This window comes from Quercus suber, unplaced genomic scaffold, assembly GCF_002906115.3.
Source record: "Quercus suber isolate HL8 unplaced genomic scaffold, Cork oak 2.0 scaffold_445, whole genome shotgun sequence".
Lineage (NCBI taxonomy): Eukaryota > Viridiplantae > Streptophyta > Magnoliopsida > Fagales > Fagaceae > Quercus > Quercus suber.
Window position 1 is genome coordinate 600,559 of NW_027069896.1, and position 18,742 is coordinate 619,300.

At 41.6% G+C, this 18,742-nt stretch overlaps 1 protein-coding gene and 1 long non-coding RNA gene across 3 annotated transcripts; both read left to right on the forward strand.

The window, feature by feature from the left end:
- The first annotated feature begins 961 nt into the window (after window positions 1-961).
- On the forward strand, window positions 962-4,690 carry LOC112030341 (uncharacterized). 2 transcript variants are annotated; one of them, XR_010624442.1, is made up of 4 exons: window positions 962-1,633; window positions 2,518-2,646; window positions 3,392-3,486; window positions 4,456-4,690. It is a non-coding gene; the product is annotated as an uncharacterized LOC112030341 (long non-coding RNA). The 2 variants fall into 2 exon arrangements; XR_002884857.2 differs by having other exon boundaries at window positions 978-2,646.
- Window positions 4,691-14,013: 9,323 nt separating this feature from the next.
- LOC111997407 (apoptosis inhibitor 5-like protein API5) lies at window positions 14,014-18,496 on the forward strand. The gene is made up of 11 exons (XM_065762174.1): window positions 14,014-14,154; window positions 14,240-14,314; window positions 14,457-14,606; window positions 15,505-15,570; window positions 15,654-15,719; window positions 16,115-16,225; window positions 16,441-16,637; window positions 16,922-17,036; window positions 17,127-17,192; window positions 17,280-17,383; window positions 17,867-18,496. Exons 1-11 carry the CDS (start codon window positions 14,029-14,031, stop codon window positions 18,054-18,056), a joined length of 1,266 nt encoding a protein of 421 aa, XP_065618246.1. The 5' UTR covers window positions 14,014-14,028; the 3' UTR covers window positions 18,057-18,496.
- The last annotated feature ends 246 nt before the right edge of the window (window positions 18,497-18,742 follow it).

Below are 18,742 nucleotides of genomic sequence, written 5' to 3' on the forward strand. Positions count from 1 at the left end.
CAAAGAATTTCTCCATTTGACGCAACCAATCAGTGAAAACCCATGGGTCTAGGCAGCCATCAAAGGTGGGCGCATCTATCTTGTCCTTAAACATCCTATCATCAAAATCCCTAGGGCCATTGTGATTATAAGGATCAGGTTCAAAGTTTGGAGCCCTATTAAAGTAACCGAAGTTATGTTGCCTAAGCATATTATCTCCTTCATGGTTAATGGTCTCCCGTTGAGATGCCTCAATTTGTCCAACCCTATCCATTAAATTTTGGACATTTTTTGCTAGTTCAGCTATGGTTTCCTCTAAGGAGGTTCTAGACTCGGAAGTGGATTGATGTTCAGAGTTTGACATGATGCGACCACTACGTAGATGCATGCACACTATATATATGAATGCAATTGAGATTCACAAAAACTCAAGTAACCAATTCTCAATGTAAAATTAAGGTCAAGCAATAGTGTATGTAGGGATTGGATCAATGAATCACGGAATAAATTGCAGTCAAGTAGTGACAGTATTCACAATATTGAAAGATAGCCCAAATAAAAGTCAATTTCCAATAAGCTCCAAAATTAATAAAGAGAATCAGATATTTCAAAGAATTGGCTTTTTTTTTTTTGAATGGGTACTGAAAGAAAGCACAAATAATAAAATAGCGAACTCAAGCACAAAATGGGTAGGCCAATGGGATATGGTGGGACATGCACATAAAAAATATAAAGATAATATTTTTCAATGAAACAAAATTGAATCCACCAAAAAGAGAGTGAGAATTGTACCCCTATCAGTGGCCAACTTCTGGATAGTCACTGCTGGGCTCCTCAATTGACTGGTGCAAAGTGGACAAAAGTGAATCTGTGAAGGGTAATATAAGGCCCAGACGTAAATGGGCTGGTAGCAACACATTATCTTCTTCTTCTTTTTTTTTTTTTTTAATAAGAAATAATAAAAAAATAAAAAAAAGTACACGGACTTAAAGCTTGAAATAAAGCTACGGACTGAAAAGGGACTATAGAAAGTTGACACTAAAGAGACAAACACGGACTCAAACTAAAAAAGAAAGAAAAAAAAAAAAAAATTCTCTGTGAAGAGAAGTCTTCTGCTGGTGGGACTGACGCTTGGTGGCAGCGCGAAGGAGGCGCAGACAGCAGCGGGTGGCTGCTTGTCACGAAGCTCGGCAGTGGCAGCAGCTCGTCGGTCTCAGCAACGACAGCCGATCGTCGGTCGCAGCAACAGTGGGTCAACAATGGGTCTCGGCGGCTGGTCTTGTGGCGGTGATGGTGTCGGCGGCTGGGTCTTGTGGCGGTGATGGTGTCGGCGGCCGCTAGCTGATGGGTTTGTCCTCTGTGGCGGTGATGGTGTTGGCAGCAGGCGGTTGGTGGGTCGACGGCAGGTGAATGATCTGTGGGTTTCGGTGATTGGTGGGCTTGCGATGGTTTTTTTTTTTTTTTTTTTTTTTTTTTTGTGGGTGTGGGTTTTGTGATCAGAGGCGGGCACGGATGGTGGTCACCGGCTTGGGAGGTGTCACTGGTTTTTCTGTCGGCTTGGGGATGAAAAACTCATGTGGCGCTGCAGGATATATGCGGATTGCAGGGGTTGGTTTGGGCTTGTTCAAGATTTCATGAGGCAAATACTTGAAAGGTAATGTCATCCTTGGCTGGTTTGCTCTTTTGACAGTTTGGCTTTCACGTGGTTGTCTACGGTTGTATTGAATGGATCGGGAGTTTGCTCTGATACCAAAACTGACGTAGGACAACCACAAAAACAATAGAATAAGAGATAAAACCCTAGGAGTCAACACCTAGGGGTTGCTTGGAGTCAGCACCAAGCAAACTGGAGTCGGCACCAGTAAAAGAAAACACACGTTTTTTTAATAATCATCAAAACTGTCTTACAATAATCCCAAAAAATGTTTAAATAGCTAACATAAAGAAACCCTAAAGAAACCCTAATTATTAAATATTTGGGGGCTTGTTGAAACTCAAGCCCAATGACTAATAGGCCCTAGCCATAAGGCCACAGGTTGGGCCATCTTCTTTCTTCTATACGTGCGTGTAATTGGGGGCTTGTATCTTGTGTCCGCACCACACACACACAAAAGAAAATGAGAGGGAAAGAGGAAAGTTAAAGCTGGATTCTTTTTCTGGTGAAATGCTTGAAGCTACCTTGTTCCTACTTTTAATCATCACTATTGATTTCAGTCTAACACTTAATATCTGGCCATAAAAAAGAAAAAGAAAAAGAAAAATCCAATAGTGATTTAAGAACTTCATGTTCCTTTTTTTATATAACATGTTGGAAAACCAAGAAGGTTAGTCCGAATACGCCAGTGTCTTACTTTTCAGTGCATTTTTGAGACATTTCCAAGTTTAGTGGGCTAGGTCATCGTTTTCTCAAAGTGATATCTAAGTTGTTTATTTGCCTAAAACTGTTGAACTAGTTCAGAAGCATGTTAGCTTATATTGATAAAATTCACATATAATAAGCATTGATGACATGAATGCATACTTGGATTTCTGCGAAAGAGATGCACAATAATGGCATATGTGCATCTCTTTCGCTTTTGATGCAGATGTGTTGATGAACTGGAATCTCAATTCTCAAAGCATGGCAGCCTTAAAAAGCTCTATTTCAACCACCAGCACCTTACAGAGGTAATTTATTGCATTCAATTTCTTTAACTTGTTTGCTAGGCTCCCCTTACTATAACCAAAATAATTACATTGTTAGATTGATATAGAATTTATTTATTCTGTTAAAGTGCTATGTGTTGCTGACCTGGATCTTATATAAGTATGATTTGGTCTCTACATTCTCTCTCTCTCTCTCTCTCTTTCTCTCTCTTCCACAAAGATAAGTTTAACTTTATCTTCAATCCTTGTAATTTGCAACCTGCCATATGAGGTGAAGGGCTGTATAAGCCTGACATGGTAAAATGGGATACAGAGTCTATATATGTTGATTTGTTGATTATGTGATATCAATGGACAAATTGATTTTGGGAAAAGTGGTTAACTTAGATAAGGGTACTAAAGAAAAAATAATAGAAAGGTACCAAATTAAGGAAAGGGGAGCAATTAGAAGAATATTATCAACAAATTAACATATATAAACTTAGTTATATATATATATATATTCACTTTTTTTATACGATTATAGTGGATGGCAGTATTGTTTTTATTAGCGAATAAGATTTCCACCTATAGCCTGTCCTGTCCCACCATTTTTACGAACTAAACCTGGGGCCTTAAAATGGTTAGTAGCATTGTGGTTTATTGTCTTAAGTAGTCTTAAAATCTAAGGCATGAGCTGATGATTCTGTGCTTGAAAGCTGGTCAGAATATGTGTTGTCTTTCATTGAGGTGATCTGGATATTCATTTTTTTTCATCTTTATTCAGACACAGGGAATGAGGCAGGATGTATTTCCTTACAAAGGTATGCTTTCTGCATTGACAAGGATAGCACATGAGGAAGGCATCCGAGAATTGCATAGGTAAGTTCTTCCTTACTTTGATGTGTACTATGTGAGTTTGCAAATGAGTAATGCTACAGCCACAAACTATTTTACAATATTTCTACAAATTATTGATGTGACAAATTTTTATTAATTCTAATATGGGTCCACTACTAACATCATATTTATGTGTTTACCGATAATTATTTGAAAATTACTAAAGCTACATCAGCAATTTGTAAAAATGTTGTAAAATAATTTGTGTCTGTAACATTACTAAAATAGTTTATGTCTGTAGCATTATTCTTTGCAAATAACCATTATCTGGGATCCAATCCTAAATACATTTATGAGTAATTGTGGTAATTAATGCGGCTAGCTACTCTTTTACTTCAATTGGTTATAAACTAGTTATATTATAAAATAAAATTAAAAAAATTGTTAGAATGTGTGAGGAACATACACCATTTTGATTGATTCTCACTATTGCATAGAAAGGTTATATAATTCGTCCTAGAAATTATGTGAAAAATAAGTATTTGTGTTATTTTTTATTTTTTGGCAACCAGTGTTAAAGAGTTAAAATGAAAGAAAGTAGTTGCAATAAGAAAGAGAGAAAATCAATAAAATCTACAACAGAATGACTAAAATTAACATGTTTTATTATTCTCTTGTGAATTTCAAGTAACAAAAGGATAAACAAACACGTAATCATGAGTGTTCTTTGGAAATTCTAAAGCTACAAGTAGATAGATAACCGTTTTATAAGAAAACTATATATTCTTGAATTTGAATTGTAGTGAGGACAGAGTTATATAGATGATCAGTTTTGATTGCAAGTGTGTTTTCTTGAATTTGTTGTTTACAACTAGTGGTATTGAGCATTTTTATTGCATTCAATTTGTTTATTACAACTAATGGTTGGGTTTGTAGTGGGCCGATATAGATATGACATCTAGCTGTTAGATATGCATAGCTGACAATTTGTCTTCCCTTTCTGGTTGACAGCCTTGTTCAATGGGATTTGCTACTGGAAGAAAAACATTCTTAGTGTGTGGGGCGGCCTATGGCCTTAGGGCTGGAAGAAGTGAATGTGTCTTAATAGATATTACACTGCTTATATCTATCCTATCTTCCTCTGTTTGTCATTTGTCATCTCTATTTTCATGGTAGTTGGCATAGTCATCTGTTGCTCCCTGTAAACATTGTTTTTATTTTTATTTTTATTGACCATACTTCACAAGTGTCCTGTAGTATTGTCCATACCTCACAAGTGAACTAAGTGGATTATCTAAAAATTTAGAAAAAGTTGTTCTCCACTGTTGACCATACAAGGCCATGGCATGCCCACGTGCATGCTTCCAAGGCTATGAGAACTGCCATGGGGAAGTAGCCATGGCAAAGGTACACAGCCAAGATCAAGGCAGCCATGGCTAAGGCATGCAGCCAAAGCCAAGGTAGCTCTCTTGGGCACACTGCCAAGGCCAAGGCATGCTGGTTTGCCCAAATATTCTTTTAGTAAAATAACCCTCCATTGGGCAGGCAGTCAAGGTAAGGCAGTCCCTGTGGGCACGTTGCCAAGGACATAGCATGCCCACGTGCATGCTCCCAAGGCCATGACGACCTCCATGGGGAAGGCACATAGCCAAGATCAAGACAGTAAACCATGGGCAAGGACACCATGGCTAAGGCACGTAGCTAAGGTTAAGGAATCCCCTATAGGCAAGCAGCAAAGGCACGTGAATGCTCCCAAGGCCATGACCAGCCTCTATGGGGAAGCAGCTAAGGCAAAGGCACATAGCCAAGATCAAGGCAGCACCCATAAGTAAGGCCATCATGGCTAAGGCACGTAACTAAGGTCAAGGTAGCATCCATAGGCAAGCATCAAAGGCAAAGTAGCCCTAGTGGGCACGCTACTAAGGCAAAGACATGCTGGCCTGCACAAATAACTAAGGCAAAGTTCTTTTGGAGAAAACCCTCATTTGGGAAAATAACCCTCCAATGGGCAAAGTAGCCAAGGCAATCCCTGGGATAGCCCTTACAGGAAGCAACAATGGAAAAGGCACATAGCCAAGATGAAGGCAGTACCCCATGGCAAAGGCCGCCATGACAAAGGCACATAGCTAAGGCCAAGCAGCTCCTACGGGTATGCTACCAAGGCAAAGACATGCTGGCTTGCCCAAATCACCTCCTTTAGGGGAGGGGGGGGGGGGAATCTTTTGGGAAAATAACACTCCATTGGGCAAGTAGCCAAGGCAAAGGCAACCCCCGTGGGCATGTTGCCAAGGACATGACAGGCCCACATGCATGCTCCCAAGGCCATGATAACCCCTATAGGGAAGTAGCAATGGAAAAGGCACATAGCCAAGATTAAGGCAAAGGCCACCATGGCTAAGGCAGCCCCATGGGCATGTTGCCAAGGCAAAAAGCATGCAAACCTGCCCAAATAACTTCCTTGAGGAAAAAACCTTCTTTTGGAGAAAACCCTCATTTGGGAAAATAACCTTCCAATAGGAAAATAGCCAAGGCTAAGGTAGCCCCCGTGCACGTTGCCAAGGCATGGCATGCCCACGTGCATGCTCTGAAGGCCATGACAACCCTATGGAGAAGCCACCATGGCAAAGGCACTAGCCAAGATAAGGCATCACCAAGGCAACCTCATGGGTACATTGCCATGGCCAAGGCACGTAGTCAAAGCCAAGGCACCAATAGGCAATCAGCAAACACCATGGCAGCCCTCATGGGCATGCTGCTAAGGCCAAGACATTCTTACTTGTATTTACCCAAGAAGGGGGGGGGGCTTCTTTTAGATAAAACCCTCATTTGGGTAAATAACTCTCAAATGCCCCCAAGCCAAGGCATGCCCATTATAAGGAAGTAGCCGTGGGTCATGGGCAAGGCGGTATAGCCAAGGTATGCTGCCTACCCAAATAAACTCATTTGAGAGAGAGAGAGAGAGAGAGAAAACCCTCCAATAGGCAAGCAAGGCCAAAGCAGCCACCATGGGCACGCTGTCAAGCCCATGACAACAACAGTGGAAAAGTAGCCATGGCAAAGGCATACTGCCAAGATCAAAGCTGCAACTAGAGGCAAGGCAGCCATGGCTTAGGCACGCAATCAAAGCCAAGAAAGCACCCATAAGCAAGCAGCAAAGGCANAAAGACATCATCCATAGCAAGGTAGCCATGGCTAAGGCACGAGTCTAAGTCCAAGGCCCAATAGGCAAGCAGCAAATCACCAAGGCAGCCCCCCATGGACAGCTGCTAAGGCCAAGGCAAGTTGTCCTACCTAAAAATAATCTCCATTGAGGAAAAAAAAAAAAAAAAAAAAACCTTTTTTTTGGGATAAAACCCTCATTTAGGAAAATAACTCTTGAATGCTCCTAAGGCCACCATGGCTAAGTCACGCAACAAAGGCCAAGGCAAGCCTACAGGAAAGTAGCAAAGGCCAAGGGCAGCCCTTGTGGGCACGCAGCCAAGGCCAAGGTATGTTGGCCAGCCCAAATAACCTTATTTAAGAAAAAAAACCTTCTTTTAAGGGGGGAAAAAAACCCTTAATTGGAAAAATAACCCCATAGCAGCCCCCATAAGTATGCTGCTAAGGCCATGGCATGCCCAAGTGCATGTTCCCAAAGCCGTGACAGTTGTAATGGGGAAGTAGCCATGGCAAAGGCATGTAAACAAGATCTAGGTTGCATCCAAAGGCAAGGCAGCCATGGCTTAGGCATGCAACCCCCACGGGGAAGCGGCCACGGCAAAGCCACATAGCCAAATTCAAAGGCATCACTCATGGACAAGGACACCATGGCTATGGTGCAAAGGCAGCCCTCATGGACACATTGCCAATGCCGTCACATGCCCACCTACATGCATCCAAGGCCATGACAGTCCCTATGGGGAAGCAACCATGGCAAAGGCACACAACCAAAATCAATAAAGTACCCATGGACTAGGCTGCCATGGTTAAGGCATGTAGCCAAGGCCAAGGCAACCCCCATAGGAATTCAGCAAAGGCCAAGACAGCCCTCGTGGGCACGTTGCCATGGCCATTGCATGCTGACCTGCCCAAATAACCCCCTTTTAGAAAAAAAAAAAAAAGCTTTATTTGTAAAAATAACCCTCTAATGGGCAAGCAACCAAGACCAAGGCAACCACCGTAGGCATGCTACAAAGGCTATGGCATGCCCACCAGCATGCTTCCAAGGCCATGACCCCATGGCAAAGCAACCATAGCAAAGGCACGTAGCCAAGATCAAGGCAGCACCAATGGGAAAGGCGATTGTGCCTAAGGCACGCTGCCAAAGCCAAGGCAACTCCCTTAGGCAAGAAACTAAGGCAACCCCCTGTGGGCACACTGCTAATGGCAAAGTAACCATAGCAAAGGCACGTAGCCAAGATCAAGGCAGCACCAATGGGAAAGGCGATTGTGCATAAGGCATGCTACCAAAGCCAAGGCAACTCCCTTAGGCAAGAAACTAAGGTAACCCCCTATGGGCACACTGCTAAGGCCAAGGCAACTCCATTAGGCAAGAAACAAAGGCCAAGGCAACCCCATGGCAAAGCAACCATAGCAAAGGCACATAGCCAAGATCAAGGCAGCACCAATGGGAAATGCAGTCGTGCCTAAGGCACGCTACCAAAGCCAAGGCAACTCCCTTAGGCAAGAAACAAAGGCCAAGGCAACCCCGTGGGCACACTACTAAGGCCAAGGCATGATGGCCAACCCTGGCCAGCCTAAATTACCTCATTTGAGAAAAAAACCTTTTTTTGGGAAAATAACCTTCCATTGGGCAAGTAGCCAAGGCCAAGCTAGCCCCCGTGGACACACACATGTTCCTAAGTCCATGATAGCCCCCATGAGGAAGTAGCCAAGGCAAAGCCAAGATCAAGGCAGCACCCGTGGGCAAAGTCGCCACGGCTAAGGCACGCAGCCACGACTATGGTAGCCCCCATTGGCAAGAAAATAGCCAAGGCATCCCCTATAGGCAAGCAGGAAAGGCCAAGGTAGCCCCCATGGGCATGCTGCCAAGGCCAAAGCATGCTGGTAAGTCCAAATAACCTCTTTTGGGAAAATAACCCACTTTTAACCTATTTTGAAAAATAACCATCCAATGGGCAAGCCAAGGCCAATGTACCACCCATGGGCATGCTGCCAAGGCCATGACAAGCCCACGCACCATGACAGATTCCATGGGGAAGCAGCCACGACAAAGCCAGACAACCAAATTCAAGGCAGAGCCCATAGGCAAGGCTACCATGGCTATGGCATGTAGCCAAGGCCAAAGCATCCCCTATAGGCAAGTAGCAAAGGCTAAGTCTGCCCCCGTGGGCACGCTGCCAAGGCCAAGACATCCTGGCCAACCCAAATAACCTACTTTGGGAAAATAACCCCCTTTTAGACGGGGAAGCAACCATGGCAAAGGCATACACACAGCCAAGACCAAGGTAGCACCCATGGCTAAGGCCACCATGGCTAAGGCACAAAACAAAGACCAAGGTAGCCCCTGCAAGAAAGCAACAAAGGCCAAGGCAACCCCCTTAGGCATGCTGCCAAGGCCAAGGTATGCTGGCCAGCCCAAATAACCTTATTTCAGGGGGAGGGGGGGAACCCTTGGAAAAATAACCCTCCAATGAGCAAGAAGGCATGGCCAAAGCAGCCACCATGGGCATATTGCCAAGGCGCCCACGTGTATGGCAAAGGCACATAGCCAAGATCAAGGTTACACCCAGAGACTAGGCAACCATGGCTTAGGCATGTAACCAAAGCCAAGGAAGCACCCATAGACAAGCAGTAAAGGCCAAGGCAGCCCCTATGGGCACGCTGCCATGGCCAAGGCATTTTGGCCTGCCCAAATACCCTCTTTTGAGAACAAAACCTTCTTTTGAAAAAATAAAAATAAAAAAAAATAAACCTTCAATTGGGAAAATAACCCTCCAATGGGCAAGCAACCAATGCCAAGGCAGCCCTTGTCTCACGTTGCAAAGGCCTTGGTATCCCGAAGCCATGATAGCCCCTAGGGGGAAGCTGCCATGGCAAAGGCACAAGCCAAGACGATGGCATCACCCACTAGTAAGGTAGCCATGGTTGAGACACGCAGTCAAATCCAAGGTAGCCCCTCATAGTCAAGTAGTAAACACCAAGGCAGCCCCCATGGGCATGCTGCCATGCTAGTATGCCCAAATAACCTCCATTAAAGGAGGGGGGGGGGGAACCCTTCTTTTGGATAAAAACCTCATTTGGCAAAATAACTCTCAAATGCTACCAAGGCCATGGCATACCCACGTGCATATTCCTAAGTTCATAACAGTCCTCAGGGGTAAGCAACCATGGCAAAGGCACATAAACAGCCAATATCAAAGCAGCACCCATGGGCAAGGCCACCATGGCTAAATCATGCAACAAAGGCCAAGGTAGCCCTCGTGGGCACGTTGTCGAGGACAAGGTACGTTGGCCTACCCAAATAACCCTTTCTTAGAAAAATAAAACTCCAATGGGCAAGTAGGCAACACCAAAGTAACCACCATGGGCACACTGCCAAGGCCATGGTAAGCCCACGTGCATGTTCTTAAGGCCATGACAGTAGCAATGGGGAAGTAGCCATGGAAAGCCATACGGAGAAGTTCAAGTAGCACGCAAAAGCAAGGCCACCATGATTAAGACACGCAGCCAAGGCCAAGGCATCCCCCCAAAGGCAAGCAGCAAAAGCTAAGGTTGCCCCTGTGGGCACTCAACCAAGGCCAAGGCATGTTGGCTTGCCCCATATAACCTCATTTTTGGAAAATAATCATCCAATGGGCTAGTAACTAAGGCCAAGCTAGCCTCAGTGGGCACACTACCAAGGCCATGGCATGCCACATGCATGTTCCTAAGTTCATGATAGCCCCTACGGGGAAGCAAGCATGACAAAGCCACCTAGCCAAGATCAAGGTAACAATAGTAGGCAAGGCTGCCACGACTAAGGTACACAACCATATCCACGGTAGCCCATATAGGTAAAACCAAAACCCAAGGTAGCCCTTGTAGGCATTCTTCTAAGGACAAGGCATGCTGGCTTGCCCAAATGAGCTCTTTTGTGGAGAAAAAAAAAAATAATAATAATAATAACCACATAATGGGCAAGTAGCCAAGGCCAAGGTAGCACCCGTGGGCATGCTGCCAAGGCCATGGCAAGCCACGTGCATGCTCCCAAGGCCATGATAGCCTCCATAGGGAAGCAGCCATGGCAAAGCCACACAGCCAAATTCAAGGCAACACAATAGGCAAGGCCACCATGGCAATGGCACGTAGCCAAGACCAAGGCATACCCCATAGGTAAGCAACAAAGGCCAAGCCTACCCGCGTGGGCATGCAATGCAGCACTGCCTGCCAAACTATGGAAACATGAACCCATTTGGAAATAACTGGCAGCAGAGCAGTCCAATGCGCATACAAGCAAGCAACACCTATGGCATGCTGACCTGCAATAACCTCCATTGAGAAAAATTATTAAAAAAAAAAAAACTTCTTTTGGAGAAAACCCTCATTTGAAAAATAACCCTCTAATGGGCAAGTAACCAAGGCAAAGTTAGCCCCCGTAGACACACTGCCAAGGCCATGGCATGCCCACCTTGCATGCTTCCAAGGCCATGACAATCCCCATAGGGAAGTAGCCATTGCATGCTGACTTGCCCGAACAACCTCCTTTTTAAAAAAAAAAAAAAAAAAAACCATATTTATGAAAATAACCCTTTAATGGGCAAGCATCCAAGACTAAGGAACCCCTCGTGGGCAGGATGCCAAGGCCATGACATCCCACTTGTATGCTCTCATGGCTATGACAACCCTCATGGGAAGTAGCCATATCAAAGGCACGCAGCCAAGATCAAGACAACACCCATAGGCAAGGCGACCATAGCCAAGGCAGCTTTCATTGGCAAGAAACAAAGGCCAAGGCAGCCCCCGTGAGCATGCTGCCAAGGCCAAGGTATGATGGCCTGCCTAAATGACCTCCTTTGAAAAAAAAAAAAAAAAAAAAAAAAAAAAAAAAACCTCTCATTTGAGAAAATAACCTGCAATGGGCAAGCAACCAAGGCTAAAGTAGCCCCCGTGGACATGTTGCCAAGGCCATGATAGCCTTCATGGCGAAGTAGCCATGGCAAAACCACATAGCCAAACTCAATGCAGGACCCATGGGCAAGGCCACCATGGTTAAGGCACATAGCCAAGGCCAAGACATCCCCTATAGGCAAGTAGCAAAGGCCAATGCTGCCCCCGTGGGCTCTTAACCAAGGCCAAGCATGCTAGCCTGCCAAAATAACATCTTTAGGAAAATAACCTCCTTTTAGAAAAAACTCTTATTTCAAAAAAAAAAACCATCCAATGGGTTAGCAGCTAAGGCCAAGCTAGCCTAAATGGGCATACTACCAAGGCCATGGTATGCCACATGCATGTTCCTAAGTTCATGATAGCCCCTATGGGGAAGCAGGCATGACAAAGCCACCTAGCCAAGATCAAGGGTAGCAGTCGTAGGCAAGGCTGCCACGGCTAAGGCACACAACCAAGGACAAGGTAGCCCTTGTGGGCATTCTGCCAAGGACAAGGCATGCTGGCTTGCCCAAATGAGCTCTTTTGTTGGGGGGAGGGGGGGGGGACTTCTTTGAAAAAAAAAAAAAAAAAAAACTAAGGCAGCCCCCGTGGACACATTGCCAAGGCCATGGCCTACCTACGTGCATGCTTCCAAGGTCATGATAGCCCCCATGGGGAAGCAGCATGGCAAAGCCATATATAGCCATGTTCAAGGCAACACCCACGCGCAAGGCCACCATGGCTAAGGTATGCAACCAAGGCTAAAGCATCCCCCATAGGAGAGTAGCAAAAGCCAAGGCAGCCCCCTTTGGCATTTTACCAAGACCAAGGCATGCTGGCCTACCCAAATAAGCTCTTGTGGGAAAGTAAACCCCCTCCCCCTCTAGAAAAAAACCCCTATTTTGAAAAATAATCATCCAATGCGCAAGCAGCCAAGGCCAAGGTAGCTTTTGTGGGCACGCCATTAAGGCAATGGCAAGCCCACGTGCATGCTCCTAAGCCTTGATAGCCTCCATGGGAAAGCAGCCACGGCAAAGCCACACAGCCAAGTTTAAGGCAGCACCCATGGCCACCACGACTAAGGCACATAGACAAGGCCAACACATCCCCTATAGGCAATCAGCAAAGTCCAAGTCTACCATTGTGGCACGCTACCAAGGCCAAGGCCAAGGCATGCTGGCCTGCCCAAATAACCTACATTGGGAAAATAACCCACCTATAGAAAAACCTTTACTTTAGGAAAATAAACATCCAATGGGCATGCTGCTAAGGCCATGGTAGCCCAAGTGGGCACATTGCCAATGCCATGGCATGCCCACGTGCATAATCCCACAGCCTTGATAACCCTTATGGGGAAGCAGTCATGACAAAGGCACGCAACCAAGATCAAGACAGCACCCATAGGCAAGCAGCAAAAGCCAGGGCAGCCCTTGTGGGCATGCTGCCTAGGCCAAGGCATACTGTGCCTACCCAAATAATGTCCTTTGAGAAAAAATTCTTCTTTTGGAAAAAACCCTTATTTGGGAAAATAACCCTCTAATGGGCAAATTCTAGTTTTCATTCTTTTATATGAACTGGAATGCGTTGATACGAATATGCTTTACTGAGTACTGGTTTGTATATTTTGTAATCACAAGCTGTGTTGGAATGGAATATTGACTTGAATGGAGGTTGAGTACCCATGCAAACTCATGCGTAATTATTTGCAAGACATGGGTTTAAAGTAATTTTTATATTCACAATATTCACAATATTCACAAATGTTAAGAGGTACTATAGTTAGTTTCTATATATCTGGCATGTGTATAGATATGGATCTCTATAAATAGAAGAGTTTACAATATTTGATTTGAACTCGAGACCATGGGATTGTTAAATAATAAAATCAAATAGTAGATTGTAAATAAATAACTGATAAAGCTTGCTAAAAACTAATATAATATAACCGGGGCTCAAATGATATCTCATTTTACCAATTTCAGTTTGTTTTGCAACAGAAATGAAATAGTGGATGGTAATAAAGTTAATATCAAAATGTTAAAAGTTAATATAAAATCATTGGGGCATGATTGCTATCTTCATTTCTGACACGAGTTTCATTTGAACCAAAAAGTGATTTTTTGTTTGATTTTGTTGCATTGAAATTTCTCAAATTACCTCAAATGTCATCCCAGTTATTTTAAACTTTATTTTATAATAGTAACAGCATCTTGAAATATCAGGCATACATTAATGTGCCCCATTGGGATGGTCACCTGTGAAATCTTGTTGGGAAGAAGCTTGTCTGTTGTAGTAGCTTGTTTGTGTGAAGGAACGAATACTAAATTAAAATGCATACAAATTGGTACTGATAGGTTTGCTTTGAATTGATATGCATGTGGCTCAATGCTCCTTAATTTTTTAATTTGATGAAAATCTCATATCAATATCCCTTTAATGTGACATGTATCAGTCAGTGAATATTTTTATTGTCATCTTTCTAAATCATAACTTGCATGTTTATAGTATTAATGCTTGATGGAATTGAATTTTCTTGTTCATGTAGCTTCTTTGACGGGCTTATTTAAGCACATTGGCTGTGTTGATGAACCAAGTTCAGACGAAACTATTCGTGAGAAAGTTCTGAGCTTTATAAGAGATAAGGTAAGAAGACCAGTTCATGTTATGCCTGTTGCAATTTTTACCTGGCAGCTCTTTTTAATATTAAGGGAAATAATTGCATCTGCAGGTTTTTCCTATTAAAGCTGAACTCTTGAAGCCTCAGGATGAAATGGAAAGGCATATAACTGATTTGATAAAAAAGGTGTTTTCTTGGTTTTACTACTTTCTTTTATCAATGCAATTTTTCCTTTTCCCATTTGAAAGCTTCTGGAATTATGAACTCAGTTTTGATCTTGTTATTCTACTAGAAGATGCATGAAAATATAATTTGAGTTTCATTTCAGAGTTTAGAAGATGTAACTGGAGCAGAATTCAGAATGTTTATGGACTTCTTAAAGAGTTTGAGTATTTTTGGAGAAAAAGCTCCCCCAGAACGCATGAAAGAACTTATTGGAATCATTGAAGGACAAGCTGATTTAGATGCACAGTTCAATGTGAGTGCTTATTTAATTGTATTGATAATCAGGTTTTTGTAAAAGAAGTAACTTTTGAGGCAGTTCACTACCCAATGTAAAATAATGGCGTGGACTTGCCTGGAGCTGATGTGATATTGCCTAAATCAGTCTAGTCAAATTGTGATATATGGATATGATGCATCTAATTTATATGGAGTTTAGGCACATTCTTTTCATAGTTCGCATTCATTTGCAAGAGCATTGGATGATTTTGTTGTCCCTTTAAGTGATGCCTTTTGCTGTGGATTTTAAATTAGAATAGGGGTGGGGATATATATTACTTGCTTCGCCCTAAAATATCATATACACTATGTTTTCCTTGTCTAGATGTTGATGACATCTGTGCTCTTGGGCTGTGACTTAGACGATGGTGCCTAGGGCTGGTGTAGATCTTATGTTCAAATCTTTCCTTGCTCTCTCTCTCTTTCCAAAAAAAAAAAAAAAAAAAAAAAAAAAAAGGGGCAGTTTATGTGTTGGGCAACTACTTCAATTTAAATAGTAATCAGGGGGTGCTAGAGGTACATTGATGCTTTAACAATGTAGAAGAGTTTAAGAGGATTAAATAGTGAAGTCATGCATTGTTCTCAAGGTAAGTTTGAAATATATAAATATGGTTGGAGATTTTGGGAAGTTGACAGATATCTTGAAAACATGAGTTTGCATATTATGTGTAAATTACATGATTAGGATTAGGACTATTATCATATCATGACTTTTTTGTAATCATGCTGCATAATATTTAGCATCATTGGTTGTCCTTTTGACTAATGTCTGTTTCTTCATCATTTTATAAGATTGTCTGGCCATGGAAAATAATATTTTTTACTTTATGATACTATGAATCCTTGGTTACAATTCTAATGACTTCAAAATGCAGGTTGCAGATGCCGACCATATTGACAGGTTGATATCATGTGTGTACATGGCTCTTCCATTTGTTGTGGTACGGACTGTATTTGATTTTGTTATTTTCTTTAAATGGTTCATTGTACGTTTGTCTGACTATGCCTATAATTAATAACACAGAGGGGTGCTTCAAGCAGCAAGTTCCTCAACTACTTGAACAAACACATCATACCTGTATTTGATAAGGTAATACTTCGCTTTCTGTCATGAAATAGTATGTAGCTTGAGTTTATTGGCATCCTGGAGATCTTTATTTCAATATCCTTGGATTCAGTTCTAATTTGTTCTTTTCTTATGCTAAAGGTAATACTAATTCTATACATATGTACTGTTGTACACACACGTCATTATTTTTTTGGAACAGATATATACTGATAGTATAGGAGCTTTCTCATTGGATCGTGTTGCATTTCTCTGTCATTTCATTGTAAATATCTTTTAAGTATTTCTTGGAGAGCAAAAATTGCTCTTGAAAATTCCCTCGTTTTAGAAGGGTCTCCGTCATAGGAGAATTTCTGGTGGCTTGATTATGTTCTAATATTATGCAAGAGATTAACTTTATTGGTGTTTATGTTTTCTAGCTTCCTGAGGAGCGAAAGCTAGATTTGCTTAAAGCACTTGCGGAAATTTCTCCTTACACAACTCCGCAGGATTCACGCCAGATTCTTCCCAATGTTGTTCAGCTATTAAAGGTATATATGCTGTTTAAAATGACAGTACAAATACAACTCCGTGTATTCAGAATTGCTACATTATTTTATATATATATATATATATATATTCTTAACTCCATCTTTGCTATTGAAATTGATATATGTGCATTCACATTGGTAGTTTCTGTTGCTTTTTTTTACGCTAAATAATTTGTTTGTCTCAATCTCATAAGATGTCTCTTGTTCCTTCTCAGAAGTACATGCCACGGAAGAAGACTGGAGAAGAGATGAACTTTACTTATGTTGAGTGCTTGTTGTACACATTTCACCATCTAGCTCACAAGGTTCCTAATGCAACAAACAGTTTATGTGGTTATAAGATAGTGACTGGCCAACCATCAGATAGGCTTGGGGAGGACTTTTCAGAGTTAAATAAGGACTTTACTGAAAGGTAATTGATTATATTTTTTAATTTAGTTTTGTATTGTGTAATTTTAATAAAGAAATTGATTCTTTATTACTATTTCCTCTCTCTGGAGTATTTTTTTTTTTTTGGTTGTTATGGGCAGCGAATGTAAAATTTGTGAACTGATGTTGGTAGGAACAAAGCCTTTCAGCCTTTTCTTATTTTCTGTACTTTGGAAGGGTGAAATGCATCTTTGTTTTGACTTTTACACAGTAGCAACCTTTTCTTCTTACCATATATATACTTGACAATTTTAAAATTATTTGCAGGTTAAGTAACGTTGAGGAGTTAACTAGGGCTACCATGAAGAAATTAACTCAGGGAATGGCTGAGCACAACAAAGCTATGGCAGCTGCCAAATCTGATGAAGCAAAGGACAGCATTGTGAGTCTGTTCTCGAGAGATTCCGTGGTCTTTGGTGGAGCTTTTTTGTTAACATATATCTCATGACTATGACTTTCATATAATGTGCAGAAAACTCAAAAGCAGAATACTACTACAGGGTTGCGGACCTGTAATAACATTTTGGCAATGACAAAGGTGAAAAGAAACAAACTTTCTGCGTCTCTAAATATATGATCCTTTATGCTTTTACTGTAGAGATTGATTTTAATTTCTTATATGCAGCCGTTACATTCCAAAACACCTTCATTTATTGGGGATAAAAGTGTCAACCTATCATGGAAAGAAGCAACAAAACCTTCTGTTCCTGCTACGACAACTGCAACTGGGTAGAGATCTTCCTTATTCTGTTCTCTCTCTCTCTCTCTCTCTCAAAAAAAAAAAAAAACCTATATTTTTTTTACCTTATTTTAATATATGATTTCTAGCTTTCATAGTTTTTCTGTTTTCTTTGTTGAAAAATCTATATGGCTTCATTTAATCACATGAGCACGCAGGAGAGTAGTACCGGTGTATTGTTTTGTTTTTTGTTTTTTTGTTTTTTTGTTTTTTGTTTTTGTTTGTTTGTTTGTTTGTTTGTTTTTGTTTTTTTTTTTTTTTTTTTTTTTTTTGTGTGTGGGTGTCCTTTTGTCAAGGTTGTCCCATAATTGGAAGTGTAATTTTCACACGTCATTCACTTTAATTGCTTTTCTGCAAGGTTTCATTCTGTTGAGATGGAACCTTTTAGGGTGAATACATATATGTTATTTATTTATTTTTAGAACAGAATACAGTTTTTATTTTATTTTATTTTATATGAACTTTATGTGCAGAGGGAAACGACCTGTTACTGCTGCTAATGGATCTGGCAATGTGGCATCCAAAAAGGGCCGTGGAGCTGGTGGTTTGCCAAACCAGCTGGTTAATAGAGCATTGGAAGGTTTGTCTCATGGTGGGAGAAGTGGGACTAGGGGCAGAGGCAGGGGTTGGGGTGGGCGTGGAAGAGGAAGAGGCTTCCGGTAGCCTAGGTGTGTGCCGACAGAGTAAGAAGACATTCAGCATTCAAAAAGTCAATATGTACCAGAAGTATACCCCTAGAAGCCCCTGATGTATTGAAGTTCTCTCTGTTGGAGCTAGTTTTGATTTATAGAGGAAGCTGATGAGTTTCTAGATTCATTTGTGGGCTAACACTAGAAATCATATTCCTCTGAAGCATGTCCAGTAGATTTAGTGCTTTGAGTTCTTAATTATTTCAAATTTCGCTGATCAAAGCGGCAGTCGGGATTTAGGAATCTTTGCATGCCTGTTACTTTGAGTATGCACGTGTGTGTATTTTAATGACAATGAACTTGCATTCAAAGGAGTGATTTAATAATTCTGACAATTTGTAGAATCTAACTTATGTTTGGTTGTAGGAGAACTTGAGATGGTATTGTTCTAATAAGTTTGATTAATTTGTAGAATATGCCTGTTTTTAGAGACGTTTTATTTACAGGATCAACAGTCTATTTCAATATTTCTTCAAAGAGCAAGACTTGGGTATAGTACTTAAATTTTGTTCTTTAGGTTCTTTTCTTAAGATTATGCTATGTGGATTTTTTCTCATAGGATGAAAATGTATTTTTTAGTTAAATAGTCACATGGTTAAAATTTAAGATGAGAACTTAAGGAATAATACTTAAGGTATTGTACCTAAGTTTTGTCATTCT